The 24,285-nt window shown below is 34.9% G+C and overlaps 2 protein-coding genes across 5 annotated transcripts; both read left to right on the forward strand.

Annotated features, from left to right (window-relative positions):
- The first annotated feature begins 975 nt into the window (after positions 1 to 975).
- LOC147524863 (uncharacterized) lies at positions 976 to 1,383 on the forward strand. Its single transcript, XM_086576787.1, has one exon. It carries the CDS (start codon positions 976 to 978, stop codon positions 1,381 to 1,383), a length of 408 nt encoding a protein of 135 aa, XP_086432913.1.
- Positions 1,384 to 3,203: 1,820 nt separating this feature from the next.
- LOC147524864 (pyruvate kinase isozyme G, chloroplastic-like) lies at positions 3,204 to 21,567 on the forward strand. 4 transcript variants are annotated; one of them, XM_086604523.1, is made up of 13 exons: positions 3,204 to 3,558; positions 3,647 to 3,898; positions 5,216 to 5,381; positions 6,169 to 6,303; positions 6,412 to 6,522; positions 6,615 to 6,703; positions 8,116 to 8,178; positions 9,909 to 10,084; positions 11,679 to 11,781; positions 11,982 to 12,130; positions 17,348 to 17,456; positions 17,545 to 17,684; positions 21,182 to 21,567. In XM_086604523.1, the coding sequence occupies exons 1-12, from the start codon at positions 3,304 to 3,306 to the stop codon at positions 17,656 to 17,658; spliced, it is 1,722 nt and encodes a 573-aa protein (XP_086460649.1). In that variant the 5' UTR covers positions 3,204 to 3,303; the 3' UTR covers positions 17,659 to 17,684; positions 21,182 to 21,567. The 4 variants fall into 4 exon arrangements, 3 of the variants coding, with proteins under 3 accessions (XP_086460649.1, XP_086460655.1, XP_086460658.1); XM_086604529.1 differs by lacking the exon at positions 21,182 to 21,567 and adding an exon at positions 18,582 to 18,932; XM_086604532.1 differs by lacking the exon at positions 21,182 to 21,567 and adding an exon at positions 18,685 to 18,932.
- Positions 21,568 to 24,285: the final 2,718 nt, after the last annotated feature.

The raw sequence follows: 24,285 nt of genomic DNA on the forward strand, positions 1-24,285 counted from the left end.
TGTCTTTGTTGTATCTGAGATACTATTTTGTTGTTAAAGACTCACCTATTTATTTGTTTTCATAGGGGCATTCGTAATTCATTTGCAAAGTCTTACAAAGTCATTACAAAGTCACTATTTTTTTTATCGAAAGGGTTTGGAAATTGGAAAAATAGAAAGGCATTACAAAGTCATGTTGGGGGACTAATATTGCTCACAATCACGCACATAGGCAAGGGCAAGTTTTACTAAATCAGAAACAACAAGTTTGAACTCTTTTATGCAGACAGTCAGACAAAGTTTGAAGTGCATTCAGAATTCATTTGTAAATAGTGGTTGATTGTTCTCGATTTCTTTTACGACAAGGATTAGCCCTCAGAGGTCATGATATGATGAATCCTCAACCTCAAGTAAAACGCGGAACTTTCTAGGGATGTTGAAATTCACAGAGAATCACAATGATGTCATTAAGGATGCGATTTGAAATTCTCTTGGGAATATTTGCTTGACTTCACCTGAGATTCGTAAAGATATTGTCAATTCAGTTGCAGTGGAAACTACAAATGTCATTCTTAAAGAGCTTGGAGATTCTTTTTTCTTAGTTTTTGTTGGTGAATCTCAAGACATATCAGTTAAAGAACAAATGGATGTGTTTTGCATTTTGTAAAGAAAGATGGATATCTAGTTAAATATTTTCTTGGCATCGTGCATGTTGAAGAAACTAGTGCCTTATTACTCAAAGTAGCTCTTGATTCACTTTTCTGCAAACATGGATTATGTATATCAAGATTGCATGGTCAAGGTTATGACGGAGCTAGTAATATACAAGACCAGTTCAATGGTCTTAAAACCCTCATTGTGAAGGAAAACATATTTGCTTTAATTTTTATGTTCATTGTTTCGCCCATCAACTTCAATTGGTATTGGTTGTTGTTGCCAAAAATATTACCCATGTTGAATACTTGTGTAGCCTCGTGCAAACATCGAGAAATTCTTATGGATAACCACAATACAAAAGTTCTTGAAGCCGTAGAAAATGGTGAAATTCCTACTGGACAGGGTCCTAATCAAGAAATTAGTTTGGAACGGCCTGGAGACGCACGTTGGGGGTCACATTATGCTACTCTTGTCCGCTTTCTTGTCATGTTTCCTTTAGTTATTGAAGTTATTGAGCGTATGGTAGAAGATGGTCTGAATTCAGAACAAAGAGGGGAAGCATCTGCTATGATAGAATCATTGCAATATTTTGATTTCATTTTCCTATTACATTTGATGAAAAAATTTCTTGGAATTACTAATGATTTGTCAAAAGCATTGCAAAGAAGTGATCAAGACATTATCAATGCAATGACACTTGTTAAAATGTCCAAACAACAATTGCAAACGATGAGAGATGACGAATGAGATATTCTTATAACCGAGGTATCTTCTTTTTGTACTAAGAATATTGTCACTATCCCTAACATGGAAGACAAGTTCATAGCAAGAGGGCGATCTCGATGTAATGCTGAAGAGATGATAAGTCTTCATTATTATCTTGTGGGTTTATTCTACAAATGTATAGACTAGCAGCTTCTTGAGTTAAACAGTTGGTTTGATAAAGTGAATACAAAACTACATTTTTGTGTAGCATGCCTGAATCCAAGTAATTCGTTTGCTACATTTGATAAGAAATGTTTGATACGCCTTGGCGAATTTTATTTGACTGATTTTTCCCCTTTAACTTTTATGATACTTCATGAACAACTAGATAACTATATTATCGATGTACACTCTAACAAGGAGTTTTCAGAATTAAAGGGAATCAGTGATCTTGTTAGGAAGATGGTAGAGGCAATGAAAAGTATCGTCTATCCTTTAGTTTTTGCTAATGACATAGTAATTAATCTTGTTTGTTACTACTGCCACTGTGAAGAGAGCATTTTCTGCTATAAGCATCATAAAAAGCTGATGCGCAACCGAATGGGAGATGGCTGGCTAAATGATTGTTTGGTTACATACATCGAACGAGACATTTTTTATTGTGTTGATGATGAAGCAATCTTTCAATGCTTCCAAAAGATGGGTCGTTAAGTTACAGGGCATTCTTCAACTCGATGAGGGTAGTTTTGAGAATTATTATGTTTATTGGAGTTATATAAACTGAATTTTTTTGTGTTTATATTATTAGTAAACAATCCGTACTCATTATTGTTGATTAGTTTTGTTTTTTTTTTTAATGAAGTATTGATTATATATTTTGTTGTTTTAATATATATTCAAAAAGTTATTGCGATATATTTATAAACGCATTAAGAATTTATCGCCAGTAGTCGCATTCTATGATGCCCTACCTAGATGAAGTTCCTGGCTCCGCCACTGTACATGCATATATGATTTCATGTATATAATGTACATGCAAAAAGATACATGCATGTGTGGAATTTTCACTGTAGTATACTACAGTATATACACACAAACATGCATAGATCTTTGCGTGGGCAATATACTATGAATTTTCACTGTAGTATACTACGTGTATAGAGGCTTTAAGTGTGTTTGTTTTAGAATTGTCCTCACACCATAATAATTCATAATATACTTGTTCTACAGATATATAAAGTTGATTTGGAGCTTTGGGCCTAATTTTGTAAAGAAAACCTATTTCCACATGTTGCCATAGAGATAGACACCACCTAGAATCTTCAATTTCCGGCCATAAATAAGCCCAAAACTCTTACACGATTGACCTGCGCTCAAAATAATGCATTTTGGTGGTTTACCCAATTTCATTTCCAACGTCTGGTTCCAAGTAATCGAGTCACAGAAAACGACGTGCGCATACAAAACCACACTCCACACAATCTACCGACCAACCAAACACAATCTTCCCAACCTTCTACAACAACATTCCACACCACGTGCCATTACAAACAAATAAAGGGTATTTCCGTTATTACAAATATCAAAAAGTCTAACCCCAACCTTTGTACGGACCCACGTGCCTGACAAAAATATTCCCTTATTCCACGGGTACCTTTTTTCTGAACTTAAGCGTGGTCCCGGTTTCACTCCTGACACACAATATCTTCTCTTTATTTACCCATCTAAATTTTCATATTCCCCTAAATATCCTATCGCAGCTGTCATTCGCTTACCTCGAGATCATTCCTATATTCAATCGTACGGTTCAGATCTACTTGCATGTTATAAAAAGTCAAAGTCCACGCCACATAAACCGCTTGTTTTCTGTTTTCCCAGCAAAGCCTCACTTCAAATCCTCCTCTCTCTCCTCTCTGTTTTTCTTTCTTCCGAAACATTTTGTTTTGGATCATTATTGAAAAAATGGCGGCGTTACAAGGTGGTACAATAATGACTTCATCATCATTAAAGTGCAAAAGTACGAGGATAAGTACTACATGTACTTCATCTACTGATTGTTTTGGTTGGTCAAAGAATCTAAACAAACGAAGTAGTTCATCATTGTCGTTGACTTGTCGTAAAGCATTTATGGAGTTAAGATCGATGAAAACTACAGAGAAGAAGAATAATGAAAGAACTGATTCATTCTCGTATAATAATAAGCCGCCTATGGATCTCGTAAGTTTTTTTTTTTTTTTTTTTTTACCATATATATATATATTTATGATTTGAATGTAAGGTACTGAATTGATGTTTTGATTTACAGTCAACGAATTATAGATCTGGAGAGTCAAAGATAGAGTCAGATGCTAGAAGAAAGACTAAAATAGTTTGTACAATTGGTCCATCTACGAATACACGTGAAATGATATGGAAATTAGCAGAAGCTGGAATGAATGTAGCGAGACTAAATATGTCACATGGAGACCATGCATCACATAAGCAAACTATTGATTTAGTTAAAGAATACAATGCTCAGTTTGAAGACAAGGTTATTGCAATTATGCTGGATACCAAGGTATGTTTCTTCTACTTGCATTAGTGAATTTAGCTACCACATGTACTTTTATTTTTCTGGTCGAAGATGCAGTGTAACTTTCCAGCACAAATGGAATGTGGTTTACTGTTACAGAAAGATACTTGGGCTGATTAAACGAGGACTAATTTTGATCACAAATTGAACAAATGGAAGGAACTTCAAATCAACACCAAAAAAATAAACGAGGGCAGAGTTAAAGGGAAGACATTTTAGTTCCGAAAATCACACAATTTACTCAATAATCAACCTCCTCATTTGTGTGGCATAAGCATTATACATATAATTCCTTGGAGCACAAGGATTTTGTAAACATAATTGGGGCCTCTCTTCTTACCACCAATTCAAGATCGTATCAAAGCGGGCTATTGTGTTTGGCCCAAACGGCTTGTTGTTTACTCCACGTAACCCAATTATGTTTGTCCACATGTTAGGCTCAAGTAATGCCACACATGAGAGGGTGTGCTGAGATGTTTGGTCTCATGTGGGATATGTTAAGCCACACACCAAAATTATATAAGTCTTGGGGCCTCTCCACTTATCACCAATTGGTTTTAAGTTGGATACCCAGATTTAGTACAAAAAAGAATATAATTAGCTATGCTACATACTTACATGTAGATGCCATATATTAAAAATAATCCGTGTCGGATACGTATCAACGTGTCCATGTTGGACACATTGCATGTGATATGCTTCAATTTGCTGTGTCAGACACTTCGTATTAGTATCCATGTTGGATACAGACACACACATCCCTATCAATGTAACTTAGATAATTAGCAACTCTACCAAAATAAACTATGAATTGGTTTTGTATTGCATAAAAAAACTCAAACATATATCTTTTACTAATAACTACGAGATATGGATAAATAAGAGATTCTACTAATTATGAGATATCTTCTAGCATCACAGCATCACAAGTGGATAACCCTAGCTTGTAGTTTGCATCTAGAGTGCTAATTGGTGTCAACCCCTTATTTCTTTCAGGATCGGAATGTTTGATAGTCAAAAGTTGCACCTAGGCTTTACACGTTGTAAAATAAAGAAATCATTCTATTATAACAATTTGGTCATGTCTAAATGATAATGATATTGGTTATGGACTTATGGGAAATATGTTTCCTTTTGGACTTGTGCACTTATTTTCAGATTTCCTTATATATTTCTTTTGCTTGTTAGCTATGTCTTAGAGTGGCTTTATAACCTTATGTATGATTTTTTTTGTAAGTCATAAATTTCCATAGCAGTTTTGCATGAACAAGATGTCAATTGTTGTGTGGAATGTCCATATAGGGCCCTGAGGTGAGAAGTGGAGATGTGCCTAAACCAATCGTGCTAAAGGATGGACAGGAGTTCAATTTTACTATTAATAGAGGAGTTAGCGCAGAAAACACTGTTAGTGTCAACTACGATGATTTTGTGAATGATGTGGAAGTTGGGGACATACTGCTTGTTGATGGTAAGCCTCGAAGCATCTCAATCTGTTACTTGGTTTGGCATCATCACAAGAACATAATTGTGCCCACTGAAACTGAAGCTGGCACATAATTGTGCAATTCTTGTGTTTTACTTCGTTTTTAAGGCTTAATAGTAACCTTCCTAAGGTGTATTATAATATCATACTCTCCAAATTGCTCCACATAGTGTTTGGGATGTCAGAAAAGCCCCATAAAATGCTTTCTCAGCATATAATAGATTATATGCGCCTTGGGATGATGTTTATATGTTTCATTCTGTAAGTTGTTCTGGATAAAAACAGGAGAAAAGTTTAGAACATTCCTGCAAGGGATAACAAATACATGCATCTCTTTGAATCAATGCCTGCCCTAGCCTGGGCAAGGGCCAAAGCTTTTATCTAAAGGGAATGGAGGACAAGCAACAAAATGAAAATGAAAACCTAAAATACCTAGAAACTGCCTCATACAGTAGAATAGCACCCAATGAAGTGTGTCCATTGGTACAAGTTATAAAATGTATGGACATGCCAATAGAGCTTATCTACAACAAGGAGAAGATCAGAAAGGAAGTGGACTTTAGATGGTAAGAATAGATTTTTAAATGTACGAGATTTTAGGAGATCTAGCTTAGGATATCCAGACAGCAAATAGGATCTCAGCCAAATCTAACATTTGAGACAAGCTTTGTTGTTCTTGATGATGACCACTTTCTACAATATTAAGAATATTAAGAATTGAACTTATAGTTATACCCGAAGTGAATAATTTCTTTTTCAAATCATTGTATAGGAGGAATGATGTCACTAGCTGTCAAGTCAAAAACAACAGATTCAGTTAAATGTGAAGTGATTGATGGTGGAGAGCTGAAATCAAGGCGTCATCTAAATGTTCGGGGAAAAAGTGCAACCCTTCCATCGATAACAGGTTAACTTATGCTTTTTTTTCAGGCATTTCTATGTGGGGAATTTATTCTCGTTATATATTTATAGTGAAGTACCAGTGCTTGACTTTTTCTTCTCCTTTACTCTTCAGAAAAAGATTGGGAAGACATCAAATTTGGGGTGGACAACAAGGTTGACTTTTATGCAGTTTCATTTGTCAAAGATGCTAAAGTGGTCCATGAATTGAAGGATTATCTCAAAAGTAAAATTCTTATCTTTGTCCCTCCATTTATTGAAATTTATTTTACCAATTTTTATCTGGGTAAGAATGATAATATAGTCTTTGCCTTGTAGCCTGCAATGCGGATATTCATGTGACAGTAAAAATAGAAAGTGCAGATTCGATTCCAAATCTTCATTCGATAATTTCGGCATCTGATGGGGTAAGTTGCATTAAGGATTTTGGGTGCAACCATATCTCTTTATGAGTACTGAGAACAATGTTATGAGTGATTTTGTTAAGTGATAAGTTTGTTACATGGTGGAGATATAGTGTAATAGGAGTTCTCCTCTTTAGTTTCCTGCTTCGAGTCAGACTATTTTAGGGGTTAGGTTTTAAGCCCCAAGTTGCTTGAAAAGATGATATTATGGTTTTTAGTAGCTTAATAAGTTGTTTGGGTAGGATTGAGACTATTTTAGGTCAACTTTTGTATGAAGTAGACTCTTTTAGTCTTTTAGGTCATAAATCCAAGAATATAAAAGTTTTACTCTTTCAGGTCATGTTTATAATTTTGTATTTACCACTGTTATTTGACAACTTAGAATTTAATTTTCATTGTACTTGCTTTTGTAAACAAATCTTCATCAAGGTTATGAAATAGCTAATAATTAGATTGCTTCTATTACCTTGACAATTGTTACTTGGAAAGTAAATATTTTAATCATTAAAATTTTAAATGCTATTGGCTATGCTCTGCACGTTTTAATAGTAAAAACATGAAAAAGTCATGTTTTTTATTGTTGACTTTTTTTCAAGTCAGTTTTTGTTGAAGGATTTGGAAGACTTTCATGGTATCTATGATTTCTGGAATTGATTATATGCAAGGAAACTCTGAGGAAGAAGTCTCCGAGGAGGAGGTGGAGAGCCATTAGGGGGTTTACGAGGGTGGAGGACGGTGGGGTGGCTGGTGGATTCAACACGAGGATGCTACTGGTTCAGGCCTCTACGTTTTAGGACTTGGTGTTAGTTTAAGTTATATTTGCTTGTTTGCTCCGTATAGCTTGTTTTTCTTTTGATTTCCTTGTTTTGTTGGGTTTGCAGGTTGTATTATGGGTGATGGGGTTTTTTTTGGTATTGAAAAATCAGTTTCTCGCCAATAACTTGAGTGTTAATGTAATCTTCATGTTAGTGTAATATAATAAATTTCACGGATAAAACAAAAGTCAAGTCGGTCTGGAACACAGAGCAGTTTCTGTAGTATTATGTGATTTTATTACTCTACCTGGTATATTCAATTGTTTTGGTGACCAATGTATGCTTGGAGGTACTGATCATCTTGGTTTTTACTAATGGCCATTTGCTTCACTGTCATGCTTCCTTCCAATATATTCACCTCAGGTGCTGGTCATGTGTATTTTTGCTCTTTTACATGTCATGTATTGTTAAAGCTAAATTGTGCTTTCCTCATAACGAAAATAAAGCTAGAAAGGTTTCTTTTATTAATCTTATTATGAATTGAGATTCTCTCAGGGGATCTGCCAGAAATTCAGATGTTAAGGGTGATTCTTTTTGGCATACTTAAAAGATTTTATATTTTATTTTCTGTTTATTTATTTTCATACCGTTTATATGCAGGCAATGGTTGCTCGTGGGGATCTTGGAGCTGAGCTTCCCATTGAGGAAGTCCCTCTGTTGCAGGTATTTTTTAATCCTTAGATTGTAGATTCTTTTAGCAAGTTCCATCGTATCTTCAAAACTAATCGGCATGACCAACTCCATCTGTAGTTAGACTGGTGAATTTAATTCGGTGGCTCCTTTGGTAAATTGAAATTGTGTATTGTTGGGTCTTCTTTCTCTCTTTTTGTTCCCCAAAGTCATCCCCATCAATTGTCCGCTTTAGGCAGTGCTAGATTTGTGATATTAAGTTTTAGCATCCTGTTTGCAGTGGCTAGATGCTAGTTTGTTTGTTTGTTTGTCTTATTTTTTTCTTTATAAATATTTTACTGAACCTCCAAAATAAATCTTGCAAACGTAGCAGGGGACAAGCGAGCTACAAATTGTACTTATAGTCCTTTCTGAATGGAAAAACCTATCCTTTTAAACACATATTCATTGGAACCAGCTGTCATCAAGTTGATGTCCAATATTTTCTACACCCTCCTAAGCAGCTTAACAACATTTGAAGCCAAAAAACCAAATGTATCAAATGAGACAGAGCAATGTTGGTTGGCCATACATGCTCCTTTCCTGTAGGTGCCCTATTTGCTGCTTGGCCTATCCCCTAAATCCTACCGTTGGAGATACTCATGTGACGTAGATACATGCATGCTTCTCATCAGATCAATTATTATCAAGACATCAGGCGGTTGAAGCGTTTTTTTTTTGGCCATTTGGGACCTTCCTTTTGCAGTGCTGAAGGTTTGGAAATGTGAAAACTTCTCATTTTTACTGACGTAATTTTATCTTCCACCATAGTTATGCTTAGACCAGACTTCTCTATTCTACTCTTACATAATAAAGTTTCTTCATGCTCGGAATGATGTATACAAGTATCTGTTTGTAGAGAAGCCCCTGACAAAATAACCTTGTACGGTCTCAAAACACATACAGCTCCTAGTTGAGCTGATCACTCCTTGAGCAACCTGAGTTATTGGGGGATGCTCACTACTAGAGATGGGCATGGGTGCAATGTCTTGTAGAAGTATTGAGTAATGGTATATGTCCAAATTTTTATCTTCAGATTGAACATTAGTCTTCTATGCATTCCAATGTGCTATTTCGTTTTGTGCCTTTTGGCATTTCTCCTTTTCCTTTTTAACATGATATTTTTTAACTAATATTGTTTGAAAATGATCTTATTTAGTATTGATTTTCGGTTAATCTGAAGAAGTCTTCCTCATTTGGAGATACATTTTCCTGCGGTGATCGTCCCAAAAATGAAATCATAATTTTTGCAAACATCAAAAGTCAAGGATCCTGCTGATCATGGAAGGATGTATGCCAGTATATGTTAAAGAACTCCCAATCAAATAGTCCAATTCAATTGATGAATTGACTTAGAAAATTGGAATTCCCACGGTTTTGGCTTGTTTGGTCAAATCTATTTCCGTAAGATGAATTCTACTACTTCAGTAACTTAGTACGATAATTTGATATCCTGTTCTGTAAGACTTGTTTGGTTTCCTGGCTAGTCTTGTTTAGAGCATATGCCAATGTTCTGAAACACAAAAGGATGCTTCATGGGTTATCTCTATCTGAGTGGCCTAAGTTCGTTACTATTAGTTTTACTTCAAGGGTCTAAAAGGACCTTAAGGTTGGTTGCAAGATTGAGAGTGGGTCATACCTGATTGTGATTTGAATTTGTTATGGTGAAACAAGAAATTATCTTTGTCGCAACTCTACTAATCATCAATTTATCTTCTAAACAGGAGGAAATCATTAGAAGGTGTCATAGCATGCAGAAACCAGTGATAGTGGCAACAAACATGTTGGAAAGCATGATAAACTGTCCAACTCCTACAAGGGCAGAAGTTTCTGACATTGCAATAGCAGTGAGAGAAGGTGCTGATGCTATTATGCTCTCTGGAGAAACAGCTCATGGGAAGTAGGTTACCTTGGACTTATTTCTGCATCCTAAAAATCTGTTTTCTGAATTTCTAATTCTTTAGAAGTAGCGTATTCTAGTATACTACTGTATTTTTAGGTAAGTAAAATTCAATTTTACCCACGATCTTCAACCTTACATCACAATTACTAGTAATAACCAAATCTTAACTTGAGTGGGACGCTAAAGTTGACACGTTCTGGGAGATGCTTGATTATATATTCACTCTCTATCATAATATATGATCAGCTAAGTTACATTGACACGGATACGTGTGTCCATGTCTGACGTGGCGAAATATAAAAATTGAGGTGTATGTATTACATACAATGTGTCTGTTTGTGTATGACACGGACACATGGATACGTATCCAACATGGATTATTTTTGAGATAAGGCGTGTCCATGTAGCATAGATAAACAGGTAGTCTGCTAGTTTTGTGGATAACTTTTTCTCTCCATTTTCATTAAACATCGTGGAACAAATAGTTGCAAAATGGCACGGTATATCGGCATGTAAATACCGTAGGCCGATATTTATCTTGTTGAATCTCATTGGCAACAACTTTTCACCTTTAAAATAATGCAAGAAGCCAACAAAAGGGGCCAGATTATTGACAATATCTGCCCAGATTTTAGGGGTCAGTACTTCGCCTTGCCATGATCTTTTGGACCACGCATAGGGTTACCTATAAGGTTAATGATATCATATGGAACCTTTTGAATTCGGATTAATAAAACAATTACAGGCTTACGGTCATTATTTTCTCTTTGTTTGTAGAACTTTATGGCTGTATGACATTGTACCAATCATTTCTCTTTCCTTTTTATTGAATTTGATTTTTAGCTATGTATATGTGTTATGGGGGTACATACATATTTCCCTCCATTCTGATTTGGAATGGAGAGAGATGGGTATGGAAGAGTGCAGACAGATATCTGTCAAAAGAAAAAAGATTCTGTGGGAAAAATTAAATTTTGCACAATCTTTTAGCATATCCCAATAGCTCTGGCTGCGTAGTCAGTGTGTCAACACCATTGAAATTAGGAGTTACATTGCATTAATGGCGATAAAGCTCACTCACATGCAGGAATCTTCAACCATGTAAGAAGAGTGAACTAGAAATCATAAAACCTCCCTTAATATGCCTTTTTCCTTACATGAGTGACTAGTATAGACGATTATATTGTGATGATACTCTTGGAAATTTACTTTCCCCATTTCCCTGTAACTCCTGTAAGTCGCAAAGCTTTCTACAGTAAGGAGAAATTTAGAGTTTCTTTTGTTCTCTTTGGCTTTTAACTCTTCTCTCATCCTCTCCTCTATGGCTCTATCCTCCTCTCCTCCTTTTCCATGATACATCACCACGGTCTTGTCCTTACTCTGATCCAACTCTCCACATGACTTCCACTACACAGTCAAATCTTTTTGAAAAAATTGTAAATTCATCTTTGTGTTTTCTTGCATGATGCAGAAATTTGGTTTGATTGTTTGTCAATCTGAAATTTTATTCTACAGAGCTTTTAATACTCTTCTTTCTCTTGTTGTTTATTTATCAATTGTTTATTCTAACATTGACTTACATTGACTTCAGGTATCCTTTGAAAGCTGTTAAAGTAATGCATACGGTGGCATTGAGAACTGAATCAAGTTTACCAAACAGTATGACTTCTCCGAGCGATCCTACTGCCTCTAAGGTATTTTATATCATTATCATGGATGCAATGTCACAATAGTAAATTCATGGTACTAATCGACTTTAGGGTTTAGTTTCTCTTCTACATAACTCTAATAGGGATTAGTATTGTGGCTCGTTCAGTTGATTGCTATGGCTTTATTTATTCTAAATTTCCTTTTTTGTTTCACAATATCAGTTGCAATATTTTTGTTGTGTCAGAGCCATATGAGTACAATGTTTGCTTATCATACAAGCACAATGGCGGATACCCTTGGAACTCCAATAATTGTCTTCACAAGAACAGGATCCATGGCTATACTTTTAAGTCACTATCAACCTTCTGCTACAATCTTCGCATTCACAAACGAGTGAGTGTTTTTCTTTTATTACATTATTATTATTATTGTACAAGTGCGTTGCGTGTTGGGTTAAACACCCGATTTTATATAGATTGTGTGGTCTATTTTTAGAGAAAAAAAAATAGGTGCGAACTGTTTTGGGTGGGTCCAGGAGAATAAAAAAAAGGAAAGAAAAAGAAAATTGCTAGCGTCCTTCCCTTTTATCCTACATTCCTACCTCGAACAAGAAAAAGCTACTTCTTCACATATTCTGAAGGTTCCACTTCATTTAGATATATTCATGAGTTAACTCACTTTCCTCCTTTATTCAAGCAACCTAACCTAAAGTCCCAACCACCCCCAACTTTGCTACCCATTCTCTGCCTGCCGGAATCTGATCAAGCCAAAGTCCTGAGTTATCTTATCCCTTCAAACAAAAGACGAATTACCAGCTATCCTGCTCCACCATAGAATATATTTCCTTTGGCAAGAACATTACAACATAGCATCAAGCTATTGAACTAAGGTGCCTACCAATTTGAGTTGTAAAACATATTGAACAAGATCCAACAAATCTGAATATAAGATGATTTCAAGTCCCTAAACAAAGCATAATAAGATCACAAGCCCCAACCTTGTCACTAATTTTAATCAAACTACAATCATTTAATCATTTCAACCTCATCACAACAATCATTTAATCAAACTGCTAAGCAAATTTTAGATCCAACCACTAATGCCCACCACCAATGCCACCAACACGGTGGCATTGATGGTGGTGTGTGGAGAGGATGAAGAAAATATGGCAGGTGCCGACTAGCAAAGTCGGTAAAACCTGCCAGCATCAAAGAGTTACTGATCTCATTTAAAATAGGCTTTTGCCAATAAAAAAAAAATGAAGAAAATATGAAAAGAAAAGGGGAAATAAAGAGACAACACCAAAGAATTAAATAAGAAGATGAAAACGGTGGTAGCGGTGGTGCTAGATGGTGGCAGGTGATGGTGGTGTTTGACAGAACTTGTAGTGGAGGACTATGGAGTCAAGATGAGTTAAATCAATTTAAAATTGTACAAGTAACTAGTCACTTTTTTTTCTTTTATTCGGATAGGATGGTCCTACCCCTTTAAAAAGACAGGACGACTAGCAATTCTCAGAAAAATAAAATTGTGAACGGTTTTGTTTAATTTTGGGTGGGTCAGGACTCAGGAGAGAAAAAAGGTGCGAACGGAGGTAGCACAGCTCATTCGGCTAGCTCCCCCACACTGCATTATAAAGTAGTATAGACAATATTATTATTGTTTAGTTATTATTTGTAGTAGTATTATTATTTATTATGAAATATGTCCCTAGTTTAATTATTAAACTAGGGATCAGTCAATTAGTATGCGACACAAGTTCATACAATAGCTTCCATCTCACTCTTCAAATTTAGTTAGAAGTTGATTTTTTGTGGATGTCAACTTCCCACCAGGCCACCATCTACATCCCTGTAAAAGATGGGTTCATTTGGAAATTTTTAACAGTGCCAAAAACGGGTTGAAAAACTTTAATTTCTATTTGTTAAAATAAACTTGCAATTTTTAAAATAACTTTTGTTAAGGGTAGAGATTTTGAAATGATTTGAAATTTTGTTGATATGATCTTTAAAGTGGCAAGGTCTTACCTATAAAGTATCAGCCTGTAATTCAACTTGTAAAGGGGTGTTGTATAAATTGTTATATAAAAAGTGTTGTATAAAATAAACTCTTTTTCGGTTCAATCTTTTGTAATTACGAGTCCTTGTAACTTGTTGTCTCTGTCGGCACACAGGGCACAGTAAAAGATACACTAACAAATATTACGGGATCTTCTTGTTGTTTTGTTGGAAGAAAATATGTTTTTCAGTGTATAGTTTTCTGAGCCTAGAGAGAAGAAGATAAGGGAAAACTAAATACATGCAAAATCGGAAAAATGGGGAAAGTTTGGGAAAAGTATGAAATAATGGAAAGTACCTGTCTATTTGCAATGTCTGAACTTAAAACTTTTGGGAATAGTATTGTACTAAGGATGATGAGCATCAGTTTGGAAGGATTCAATTGACTATCAATATCGAAAGGTTATACCAAATTACCACCACCTCAAAAGTAATATTGCAGAATATTGGAGAATTCCTAGAAAGTGTACAAATATAACTTTAACAAAATGAAAGGTGGCTGTCCAAATGTATCGTTTGAAACCGATGCTAATTGATATTCACTGATGGGGCAGATTTAATGTACGTGTACGTGTTTCTTAAAGCTTAGAGCACTCTAGACACAGTAGACCATAAAAGGTCCAAGAAAACAGATGAAAGAAGAATAAATTCTGAAACCAAACAATGAGAATCGCTCATAGAAGTGTTGTGGCACATGTTTGTTTAAGGAGCCGAATATAATTCTCAAATTGCTAACCTTCCAGGGAAAGTGTACAATGCTGAATGTTTTGGGGCTTTAAATTGTTATAGAATACAACTACGGAATTTCTTACCACTGGAATCCTGAACTTTCTTTCTGGACACCTAGCAACTTTGGGATCCTGAAAGGTGATTTAAATATGTTCAAATGCAGTGATCAGCTTCCACTTGTGTTTTTTATTTCCAGTAGGAGGACTGTGTATGACTATAAGAGCTTAACCAGCCGTTTTGGAGTGCCCACTCTTGAAATTGCAAAGTGTGATGGTTATATTGTTAGCAGACCATCTTCCTAGTACTAGTTTGTGGAGTTGGGTACACTATGGATGGAGAGAAATTTGATGATCTTTGAACATAAAGAAAAGGAAGTGCGTAAGTTGGTAGGAGTTAACTGGGTTGCTCCCTGGTCGTGAAAGATCTCTTTGCGTCTTGGGTTTTGAGTATACGTTATTTAAAGGTTGCAAATTAAACTATGAAACATACTACCCTCTGCAATTATGCGGGGTCTGTTGTTTCCTTGTTGGAGAGGAATATAAGACTATTTGAGTATAAATCTTTAACTATGGAGTAGAAAGTCATTTCGTTCAAAGGTTTGGTGGCTCTGTGGGCTTTGATTTGGGAAAGGGATACTCCTTTTGGTAGTTTTGGTTTAATTGGGACTCTCTTTCGGGCACTTCATGTGGACACTTAAATTCCCCTACCAACTTTTTTTTTTATCATATTGGGCTTATGCTAATTCATCATTTTAAGAATGTAAAAAACTTCATGTTTAATTGGGATGGGATAGTGTGATACCCACTTATTTTTAAAAATAATTTATTCAATTATTAATTAGATATGTTAGTCCATATTAATTAAAAATGATTGGACATTAGTGGTGGTAACTATTTGGTGTTTTAGGGGTTTGGGCTTTAAAACAGCCAACTTATGGGTATATTAGACCATTTTGAATTTAGCCATTTAGCCACAAAAACAAATATTCTCCGTAAAAATCCGCAAAACCTTAACAGATTAAAAAATTAAAAATAGGAGGAGAGAAAGGAGAAGAAGTAAGAAGGTCTTCTTGTGTCTTTCATCTTGTTTGAGTTTTCTCTTCCGATATTAATACGTTAATAGTAAGTTTCCCATTCTCGCTACTATTAGAAGTATGAAGGATAATGCTTTGTATCTAGTTAAAATTTTGTAGGGTTTGGTTTGCTTGATATGTTATATATGATGTGTTTTATTTTAAAATGTTAAGTCAGAATAGGATGATTCAAATTCAAATTGCAATGGACAGATCTTTCCAAATCAACTTGAATCACTCGATTCCAACTTGCATATGAATGCGAAATTAAAATTTCAAATAACGTTTCACAGAATTTAACATATGATTCAACATATCAAGCAAAGCAAACCATCTAGATACATAGAATTATACTTTTTATATTGGAGACGATGGAAATTGCGGAAGAGAACACTCAAACAATATGAAAACACAAGCAAGCTCTCTCTCTCTCTCTCTCTCTCTTCGTTTATTTATTTATTTAAGGATTTAGGGTTTATAATGTAGAAAAATCGTTATTGTCGCTAAGGTTAAAGTAAAAGATGTCTAATATACTATTTTTGGGATTTGGATAGTTGCAAATTATGTCGGATGCTCATTACACCTATATATTAGCTATTTTAAAGCCCAAACCCTGAAATACCAAATATATACCACCAATAATTTCCAATCACGTTTTCAGTCAAAAGACACAAAATAATATGTATTAGGACAAAAAATAATATGTATTTATGTAACTTGTTAGTAATAAAATAAAATATTTTTAAGAAGGGGGTCTTTCTAAATTGGGGTGCTTGTGAATATTTTCATGTTACTTGGACCGGATAATCTTGTAAACATTGTTATAGCACTATAAAGTGAATTTTACCGAACAAACTAAAATAGTGTGTTGCTCTTATATGCTTCCTTGAGTATGGCTTCTATTTTGTTTTATCCAATTTCCTCTTTAGGTGAGCTTTAGTTCAATTAATAAGGTAATGAGCTCATCCACCCATACCAAGAGCATAGACATAATTAATTAGTAAACAAGAACTATTTTAAATCTCTCTAGAATTGAGATAGATTAAAAAGCACTGAGCTTCAGTTTTGGTATAGTGCTACAATCTACAAGTAAGTATTATAAATAATCTGATAAAGCTTAGGGGGTGTTCGGGCCCTACTTTAAGTAATTTTTTGTGTTTATTAAACATTAAAAATGCAGAGTTCAGTTAAATCTGGGGAGATGTTTCAGTCGAGAGTCTGTTGAAGATGGATCTGTTTCCGTTTTCTTTCTCAAAAATGTATGTTCTGATAAATATATTTCACGTAATTTTTTAAAAACTTACTTTGACAACCCAAATAAACTCCAACCCTCTCTCCTAAGATATCTCCCAGATTCTCTCCGTAGTTAAATCTCTCACTTTTAGTTTTCTTTGCGATAAATGTTAGTAGCCGTAACAAACACTAAACAGTATTCATTTAATAAATTGGATTCAAACACCTCGTTATCCTTTAACTATTAGTCATGCCATATACCTTTTTGAATGTTTTTTTGGATTTGTCAAATGCCTTGTGGTTGGACAATGCCTTAGCACTTTCAGGTTTAAATTATATCATTATTATTGAACTTACATCCTTGCTGTTTGGGTCCTAGACAAAGGTGTAAAATGACAGTTTGTATGTCCAGAAGAAAAGAAATGGGCTTAATAATTGTCTTGTTGGATAATATATGTTAGAAATAATTTAATTCCTTCTTTACTTCTTCCCTAATGTGACTCCATCCCCCGTTTGCAGAGAAAGGGTCAAGCAGAGGCTGGCTCTTTATCGTGGTGTGTTGCCAATATACATGCAGTTCTCAGATGATGCTGAGGAGACCTTCTCTAGAGCCATAAATCTTTTACTGGTACTAATTGTTTTTCCGTTTTAGAGATTGATGTTTACCCCTCTGTTCTCATTGCTCATAATCATTCATGTAATTTCCCCTGGACCAGAAAAAGAATCTTCTGAGGGAGGGAGAACATGTTACTCTTGTCCAGAGTGGAACTCAGCCAATTTGGCGTCGAGAATCTGCACATCACATCCAAGTTCGAAAGGTCCTTAGCTGATTGTTTATGGAGCCAAAAAAATTTTGGTGAGATTATTTATTGTTTGGTTTTTTTGTTAAATTTGTAGCGACATAGAATATATATGTATGTTGTTCATTAATACCCACTGAAAAACAATAGGTTACTTGTCAATCACGTGATTAATTTTGTTCCTCTTTAAAATAGAGACGGTTTTTTGTTTATGTATATATATCAGGCAGGATCTTAGAAGTACATACTTATTTTAACTTAAAATAAGTACGTAAGTAAAATTACACCTAGAAAATGAATTCAAACCTAATATTTTGTGGATATTATCTACTCACCATAAACATCATCTCTACAAAATTTCAACTCATTTGGAAATCTCTAACTTAGGCAAAAGATAATTGCAAAGATACTATTTTCTGGACCGTTAGATTTCTTTTTAAAGATGACAACAATTTTTAGCTAGGTTAGAAGTTTCCAAATGAGTGTAAATTTTGTGGAGATGATCTTTATGGTATGTAGGTAATATTCACAAAAAATTAGAGTTAAATTCATTTTTTAGGTGACGTTTTACTTACGTACTTATTTTAAAGTTAAAATAAGTACGTAAGTAAAACGTTACCTAGAAAATGAATTCAAACCTAATTTTTTGTGGATATCATCTACTCACCATAAACATCATCTTTACAAAATTTCAACTCATTTGGAATTCTCTAACTTAGGCAAAAGATGATATTTTTTTTTTCTCTCTAACTTAAAACTTGGCTAAAAACTGTAGTTTTCTTCACACTTAGGAAGTTAAGATCTCTATGATATGGCTACCTCATTACTCCTATGAAGACATTGCTTCCGTTCATGTCCTGCTAAAGTGAAATAACCGCTTTCATCTCTGAGTGTAAAATTTAACCTAGAAATGCGTTTGGAATATTCCATACATTTACTGACTTTTTCTATAGGTTTTGTTGCGGTGAGGATTGAGTTGAACAAAATCAGTTTTTTGTGCTGTACTGTTATGAAATCAAGAGCTATCTTTCAATGAAAAACGACCCTTGAGTGCAGTGGTGCAAGGACGTAGGTGCAGATGTTGGAGTCGACTCGTCAACTGCCAATTCGTGGACTAGATGTTAGATTTGAAACATCTAGAGTTACGTCAAGTCGATTAAACCCTAATTTGTATTGAATGCTCATCATAGGATATTAGGATGAATACATATTTTTAAGTTGTACTTTCTAAGGAAACATTGATTGGATAAGCGAAACTGCACAAGATTTATATGATATATATATTATGATAAAGGTTATTTAAATATTCCAGCTATGAGGGAAAAAACAGAAGACCTCAAACATTAATGTGTACTTTCTCGAACTTCACCATGAGAAAACAGAAGATTCCAAATGGATATGGCACTCTTTTGTTGTTTTTGTTGCAGTTCTTTTACTCTTATTTTCGATTTTTAGACTAGACACATGCATGTTGCCCATCTTGATTGGTAATAACCTATTTCGTTTAGGTATTTGTTACTGCCAGACCCCAAAAAAATAAAAAATTATTACAAGTATACTATTGGTCCCAAAAAGTCCAAAAAAAAAACAATTATTACAAGTGTGCCATTGGTCCCAAAAAATTGTTTTGTGTTGGGCACCTCCCAAACCAACGTGAATTTTCCCTTTTCAGCCCTTCTCTTCTATTCTCTTCTCTTCCACCATCATAAATCTTAAACTATGAAAACTATATCCTAACACTAACATTAAACACTAGTGCTGAATATGCACGTGACTAGAGCTGAATATGCATGTGTACAGTGACTAAATTAGAAAATTCGAAAACCCCAAGCTTAAACAACCCGGCTAGGTCGTTCGTTATGCACACCAAACGGTCTGGTCACACCATCTGGACTGAGTCCAAAACGATGTGACCATGTCGTTTGAGATTTGGACTTAGAAAAATCTCCAACGATATGGCAACACCGTTTGGACTAAGTCTCCAACGACATGGCCACACCGTTTGAACTAAGTTCCAAACGGTGTGGCCATGTTGTTTGGGATTTGAACTTTGAAAACCGTTTGGACTAAGTCTCCAACGACACGGCCACACCGTTTGAACTAAGTTCCAAACGGTGTGGCCATGTTGTTTGGGATTTGAACTTTGAAAACCGTTTGGACTAAGTCTCCAACGATATGGCCACACCGTTTAGATTAAGTCCCAAACGGTGTGGCCATGTCGTTTGGGATTTGAACTTTGAAAAAAATAAAGTTATGTTTTTTGGCCTCTTGACCAGTGTGGGCACATCGTTTGGACTAAGTCCCAAACGATGTGTCAAAGTCGTTTGGGACTAACGGTATGGCCGGGTCGTTTAAGCTTGGGGTTTTCGAATTCAATTTTTTAGGACCAATGACACACTTGTAATAATTGTTTTTTTTAAGAATTTTTGGGACCAATATCACACTTTTAATATTTTTTTTTTTGGGGGTCTGCCCAACACAATATGGGGTCCGGCAGTAATAGGACTCTTTCGTTTATTCAGTAGATATAGTGCTTGCTTTAGAAGTTGCTCCCATATGAAGTGGTAGTAGTGGAAATGTTTATGAGCCGCATAGAAGTAGCAACACGCTTGGGGACCACTGTCACTCAATATTTATATGTTTTAAATTCATTTTTAAAAGTGTAGTGAAGTAGGGGTCGGCTGGATTGATCGACGAATTAAACAACTAATGATCTAATAAAGTTTTGTCGAGTGTCATACTTGCACTGTTTTTATGTATTTGCCATTAGAGTGTAAAGTTTACACTCCAAGGGGTATAAACTGTATAGAGTGTAAAGTTTACACTCAGTGTCCAAAAATTCTTTCCAATGGGGTGGTATATTATAGGTAATAGACTATTAGTTGATAGAGGAGATGGGAAATTACCCATCTTGCTATTAGATGATAAATAGTTCGGGGCGACATTTTAACCAACGTCCGAATAAAAACAATTTCGGATGTCACTTTAAGTCACATCCCTTACTAGTTCTAAAATCATAATGTTTAATTTTTTAACTCGGACGTCACTCTTTAAATTAAAGAGAGATGTCACTTTAAGTGATGTTTGAGTATAAAATCCAATTTTTTTTTACACTTCTCCATTGGGAACTATAGAGTGTGGATATTTATAGGTTATACAATAGTATACAATTGGAGTTGTAAAATCTTAATGGCACCTAGGTGGAGCCTATGTGGAGGTATAATTTTACACCCCCATTGGAGATGCCCTTAGATGTATATTTGTTCACTCGGTTTTTTGTGGTGGAATCCCAAGTCTAGATTGATAATCTCCCCCTTTTGTACTTTTATCTCCCTTGGTTCAACAAACATTCCAAATCCCACCCCCCCCCCCCCCCACACACACACACACACATATTTCAATGACTTGTTATGCAAACTCTAGAATTCTATCTGTTCCTTTATGAAGTATGTTGTTGACAGTGTTTCTTGGCTGACAAAATTTTGTACGAAATCATAATGAATTATCTTACTGCTATGTGGTATTCTAATTGCATTTTTCTTCTCTCTTTTAGTTTAAGTGGTGGCCTGGTACACATAGTGACATGTAATTCAGGCTGTCTGCAATATTTGACAGCGTGAGATGGCTCTTGAAGTCTTGGGTACTTTACCATCTCTTGGCTTGCCACAGCCCTTGCTAAAACAATATGCTTCTCTGCAGTATTATCCTGTTGGCAAACGAAGTCCTTTAAGAACACAAGCGCGGTATACTCAATATTTTGCGGCCTACCAACTTTGTTCTGGTGATGTGAGAAATTCCTGTATTTGTACTTGTAGCTGTGGGTATCAGCCATACTTGAATGAGCATTTGGTACTCAGGCGTAAGCAGGACTTTCATGTCTGGGAATAAGCGTCAATAGGAAACCCTAAAGAGACAACCTTTTAACAATTATTTCTGACACACGCTTTTAGTTACTTGTTTTTTTTTACATTTCTTCTACGGCATTCTAGTACACGGCATATGAGATTTTGCAAATTGTTCTTTCTTAACCTTCCACCCCTTTCTTCCTGAAGGCGTTAATTGAACTGGTAACATGACAATTTTTTTTCCTTCTCCCGACTCTTTTCATCTTGCCAAATTTTCGCTCTCAATCTTTTTGCAATGATGAAAGAGAATTTTTCTCATCTTCTAGAATCATTTCTTCCCACTTAAAATCTCTCTCGGCTTCAGTTTTGCTGCTTTGCATTTTCATTTCCCATCTTTTTTCTTATAAAAAGCAATGAATAGGGACAGTTCTCTCAATCCTCTCCAAATTTCTGGTTTCCAGAGAACTGAAAATTGTGAATGAAATTCAATTATCATTTTACCTTATCATTTATCAATCTAACATAGCATAACATAGAAGACTCGTCTCGATGAATTAAATACGTAAGTAGTGGTCAAAATATAATCAGAAAATTGGGTATAGGTACACAGACGCAAATTTCTTAAGTTAAGAGGAAATAGCAAATTTTTTTTGTTTTTCCTCCATAAAAACGGAAATTTGACATCTGTCTCAAATTTTAGAGTAATTTTTACAATTTTGACCTCTTTTATTAGTCCCAACTAAATAAGCCAACTACCAACAAAAAAAAATCTACGAACTAAATCAGTTACCAAAAGAGTAGTGGGTTAATCAAAATAACTAAAATTCATCTGAAATCTACAAAATTCCAATTAAAAATGAATTTATGGAGAGACCAAAACAATGTGGAAAACATCAACTTCAAAAACGGAAAAAATGTATGTTGATTACAACTAAGTTCAATACAGCTTTAACAATTTAAAATGCATCTCTGATAATTTTGAATAACATGTTTAAGTTTTGTTCGATGTAATTCAAATTGTGAAATTGTGAAAGGACAAATGATTTTTTTTTATAAGACAATTGTATTATTTGATTGCAGTACATCTTGGAGCAATACACACACACACCTTTGCTTGATGAGTGGCCTCGATTGACACACACACCTACAGCCTGTGCATATTAGATTTTAATATTATTTATTTGTGGAAGAAATTGACATTTACAAATGAAAGGGTAAAAAGGAGAAATAAGAAGTTTTAAAAATAGTTAATACACCCAAAAAGTGAAGTGTTGTTAAAATTGGAGTAGAATCAAAAAATAATATTGGTCTTTTTCTAGACAAAAAACACACTAAAGAAAGTGTCTAGAGCCCAATTTCTAGAAAATATAATATGGAGAAAGTTAATAGTTGAGATTAAATTTTGTGCCACGGGATATGTGTGCTTAATAGGAATTTTAGACAATAAGAAACTTTAACCTAAAATCAGGGAACAAATTATTAGCAACTTTAGGACACCTAATCTAAAAATAATTTATTTATCCATTATTAAATAACCGAAAAGCTAGGGTGCGTAGGGGTGTGAACCACACATTTTTAAATTTTTGACCGGGTTTTTAAGTTTTGAGGAAAAGGAACAGTGAACAACAAGTGAGGGTAAAAACGTCAATGCGACAAGTGAGGGTAAAAACGTAAATGCTCCCTCTTCTCTAAGCAAAAAAGAGTTGTGTTTTAATGGCAAAAACCAAGAAGTCGGAAAAGATGTGTTTTAATGGCAGAAACCAAGAAGTCGGAAAAGAGACAATCGGATTAATAAGTTTGAGGTCAGATCATACCTTATTTCAATAAACCGAATTCACTTATAAAAAAAAAACAAAAATAGTATGATATATGAGGTCGGATGATATGTCTAACCGATATCTAATGGCAAGTAGACTACAATGTCATTTGTTGTTGGATACTTAATTATATGCTATATCTAATAATTTAATCGTAGTATGCTATATCTAGCAGTTTAATAGTGTTATGCTACATTTAGCAATTTAATATGCGTATGCTACATGTAGTAGTTTAATAGGAGTATGCTACAAGCAAAATGAGTAGTTAAGGGTAACAAAGTAACAACACATCTTCTCTCCTTCTAACATTTAGAATGGCGCGAACTAAACTTTTCCCTCTCACTAAAATCCATTCAACTTGAGAACTCTTGCCTCCATTTCTCGTAGTGTACTTTGATCTTCAACAATTATAAGTATGAGGTTTATTTCTTTTTTGGCTTCTTCTCTTTTTCATGTCTAGGTAAAATTTCACAATTGAATGGTGTATGATTTAATGTCAAATGAAGTTGACATTGAAAATTTCCAAAGTGGAATATGGTTTGAGCACCATAGTTATTTGGTTCTGACCATTATACTGTTCAAGCATTTATGTGTTTTTTTTTTACTATTACCACTGTGATTACTTCGTAGAGTAAGAAAACGAGTGAATATGCGCTAAAAGTGCACTTGTTTCATGTAGCAATCCGTTGATGAATCACTTCTCTGATGACGAAGAAGATTGGCTTCGAAATTCATGTTTTGATAGTTTTACGTATGAGGATAGTGATTTTGTGGATGTCACATCTATAGGGGAGGGTGAAAATGTTGAAATTCATGAGAACAATGATAGATACAATGATGGGTGTGAGGCTAGTAGAGTTTTCGAAGCAGACAAAGCAACATTCTATTCTATGCAGTTCAAGACGACTGAGGAGGCTTTCACAATTTACAATCAATATGCAAAGTTAGTTGGTTTTAGTGTTCGTAAAACTACTTATAGAATACGTACAGATGGT

This window comes from Coptis chinensis, chromosome 1 (assembly GCF_015680905.1).
Source record: "Coptis chinensis isolate HL-2020 chromosome 1, ASM1568090v1, whole genome shotgun sequence".
NCBI lineage: Eukaryota > Viridiplantae > Streptophyta > Magnoliopsida > Ranunculales > Ranunculaceae > Coptis > Coptis chinensis.

What these genes read in the sequence shown, in the direction of transcription:
- LOC147524863 (XM_086576787.1), top strand. Translation starts at nt 976, where the DNA reads ATGGATAACCACAATACAAAAGTTCTTGAAGCCGTAGAAAATGGTGAA.
- LOC147524864 (XM_086604523.1), top strand. Translation starts at nt 3,304, where the DNA reads ATGGCGGCGTTACAAGGTGGTACAATAATGACTTCATCATCATTAAAG. An exon ending in GGACATACTGCTTGTTGATG is followed by an intron (nt 5,382 to 6,168) that starts GTAAGCCTCGAA and finishes ATCATTGTATAG; the next exon opens with GAGGAATGATGTCACTAGCT. An exon ending in AGGAAGTCCCTCTGTTGCAG is followed by an intron (nt 8,179 to 9,908) that starts GTATTTTTTAAT and finishes TCTTCTAAACAG; the next exon opens with GAGGAAATCATTAGAAGGTG.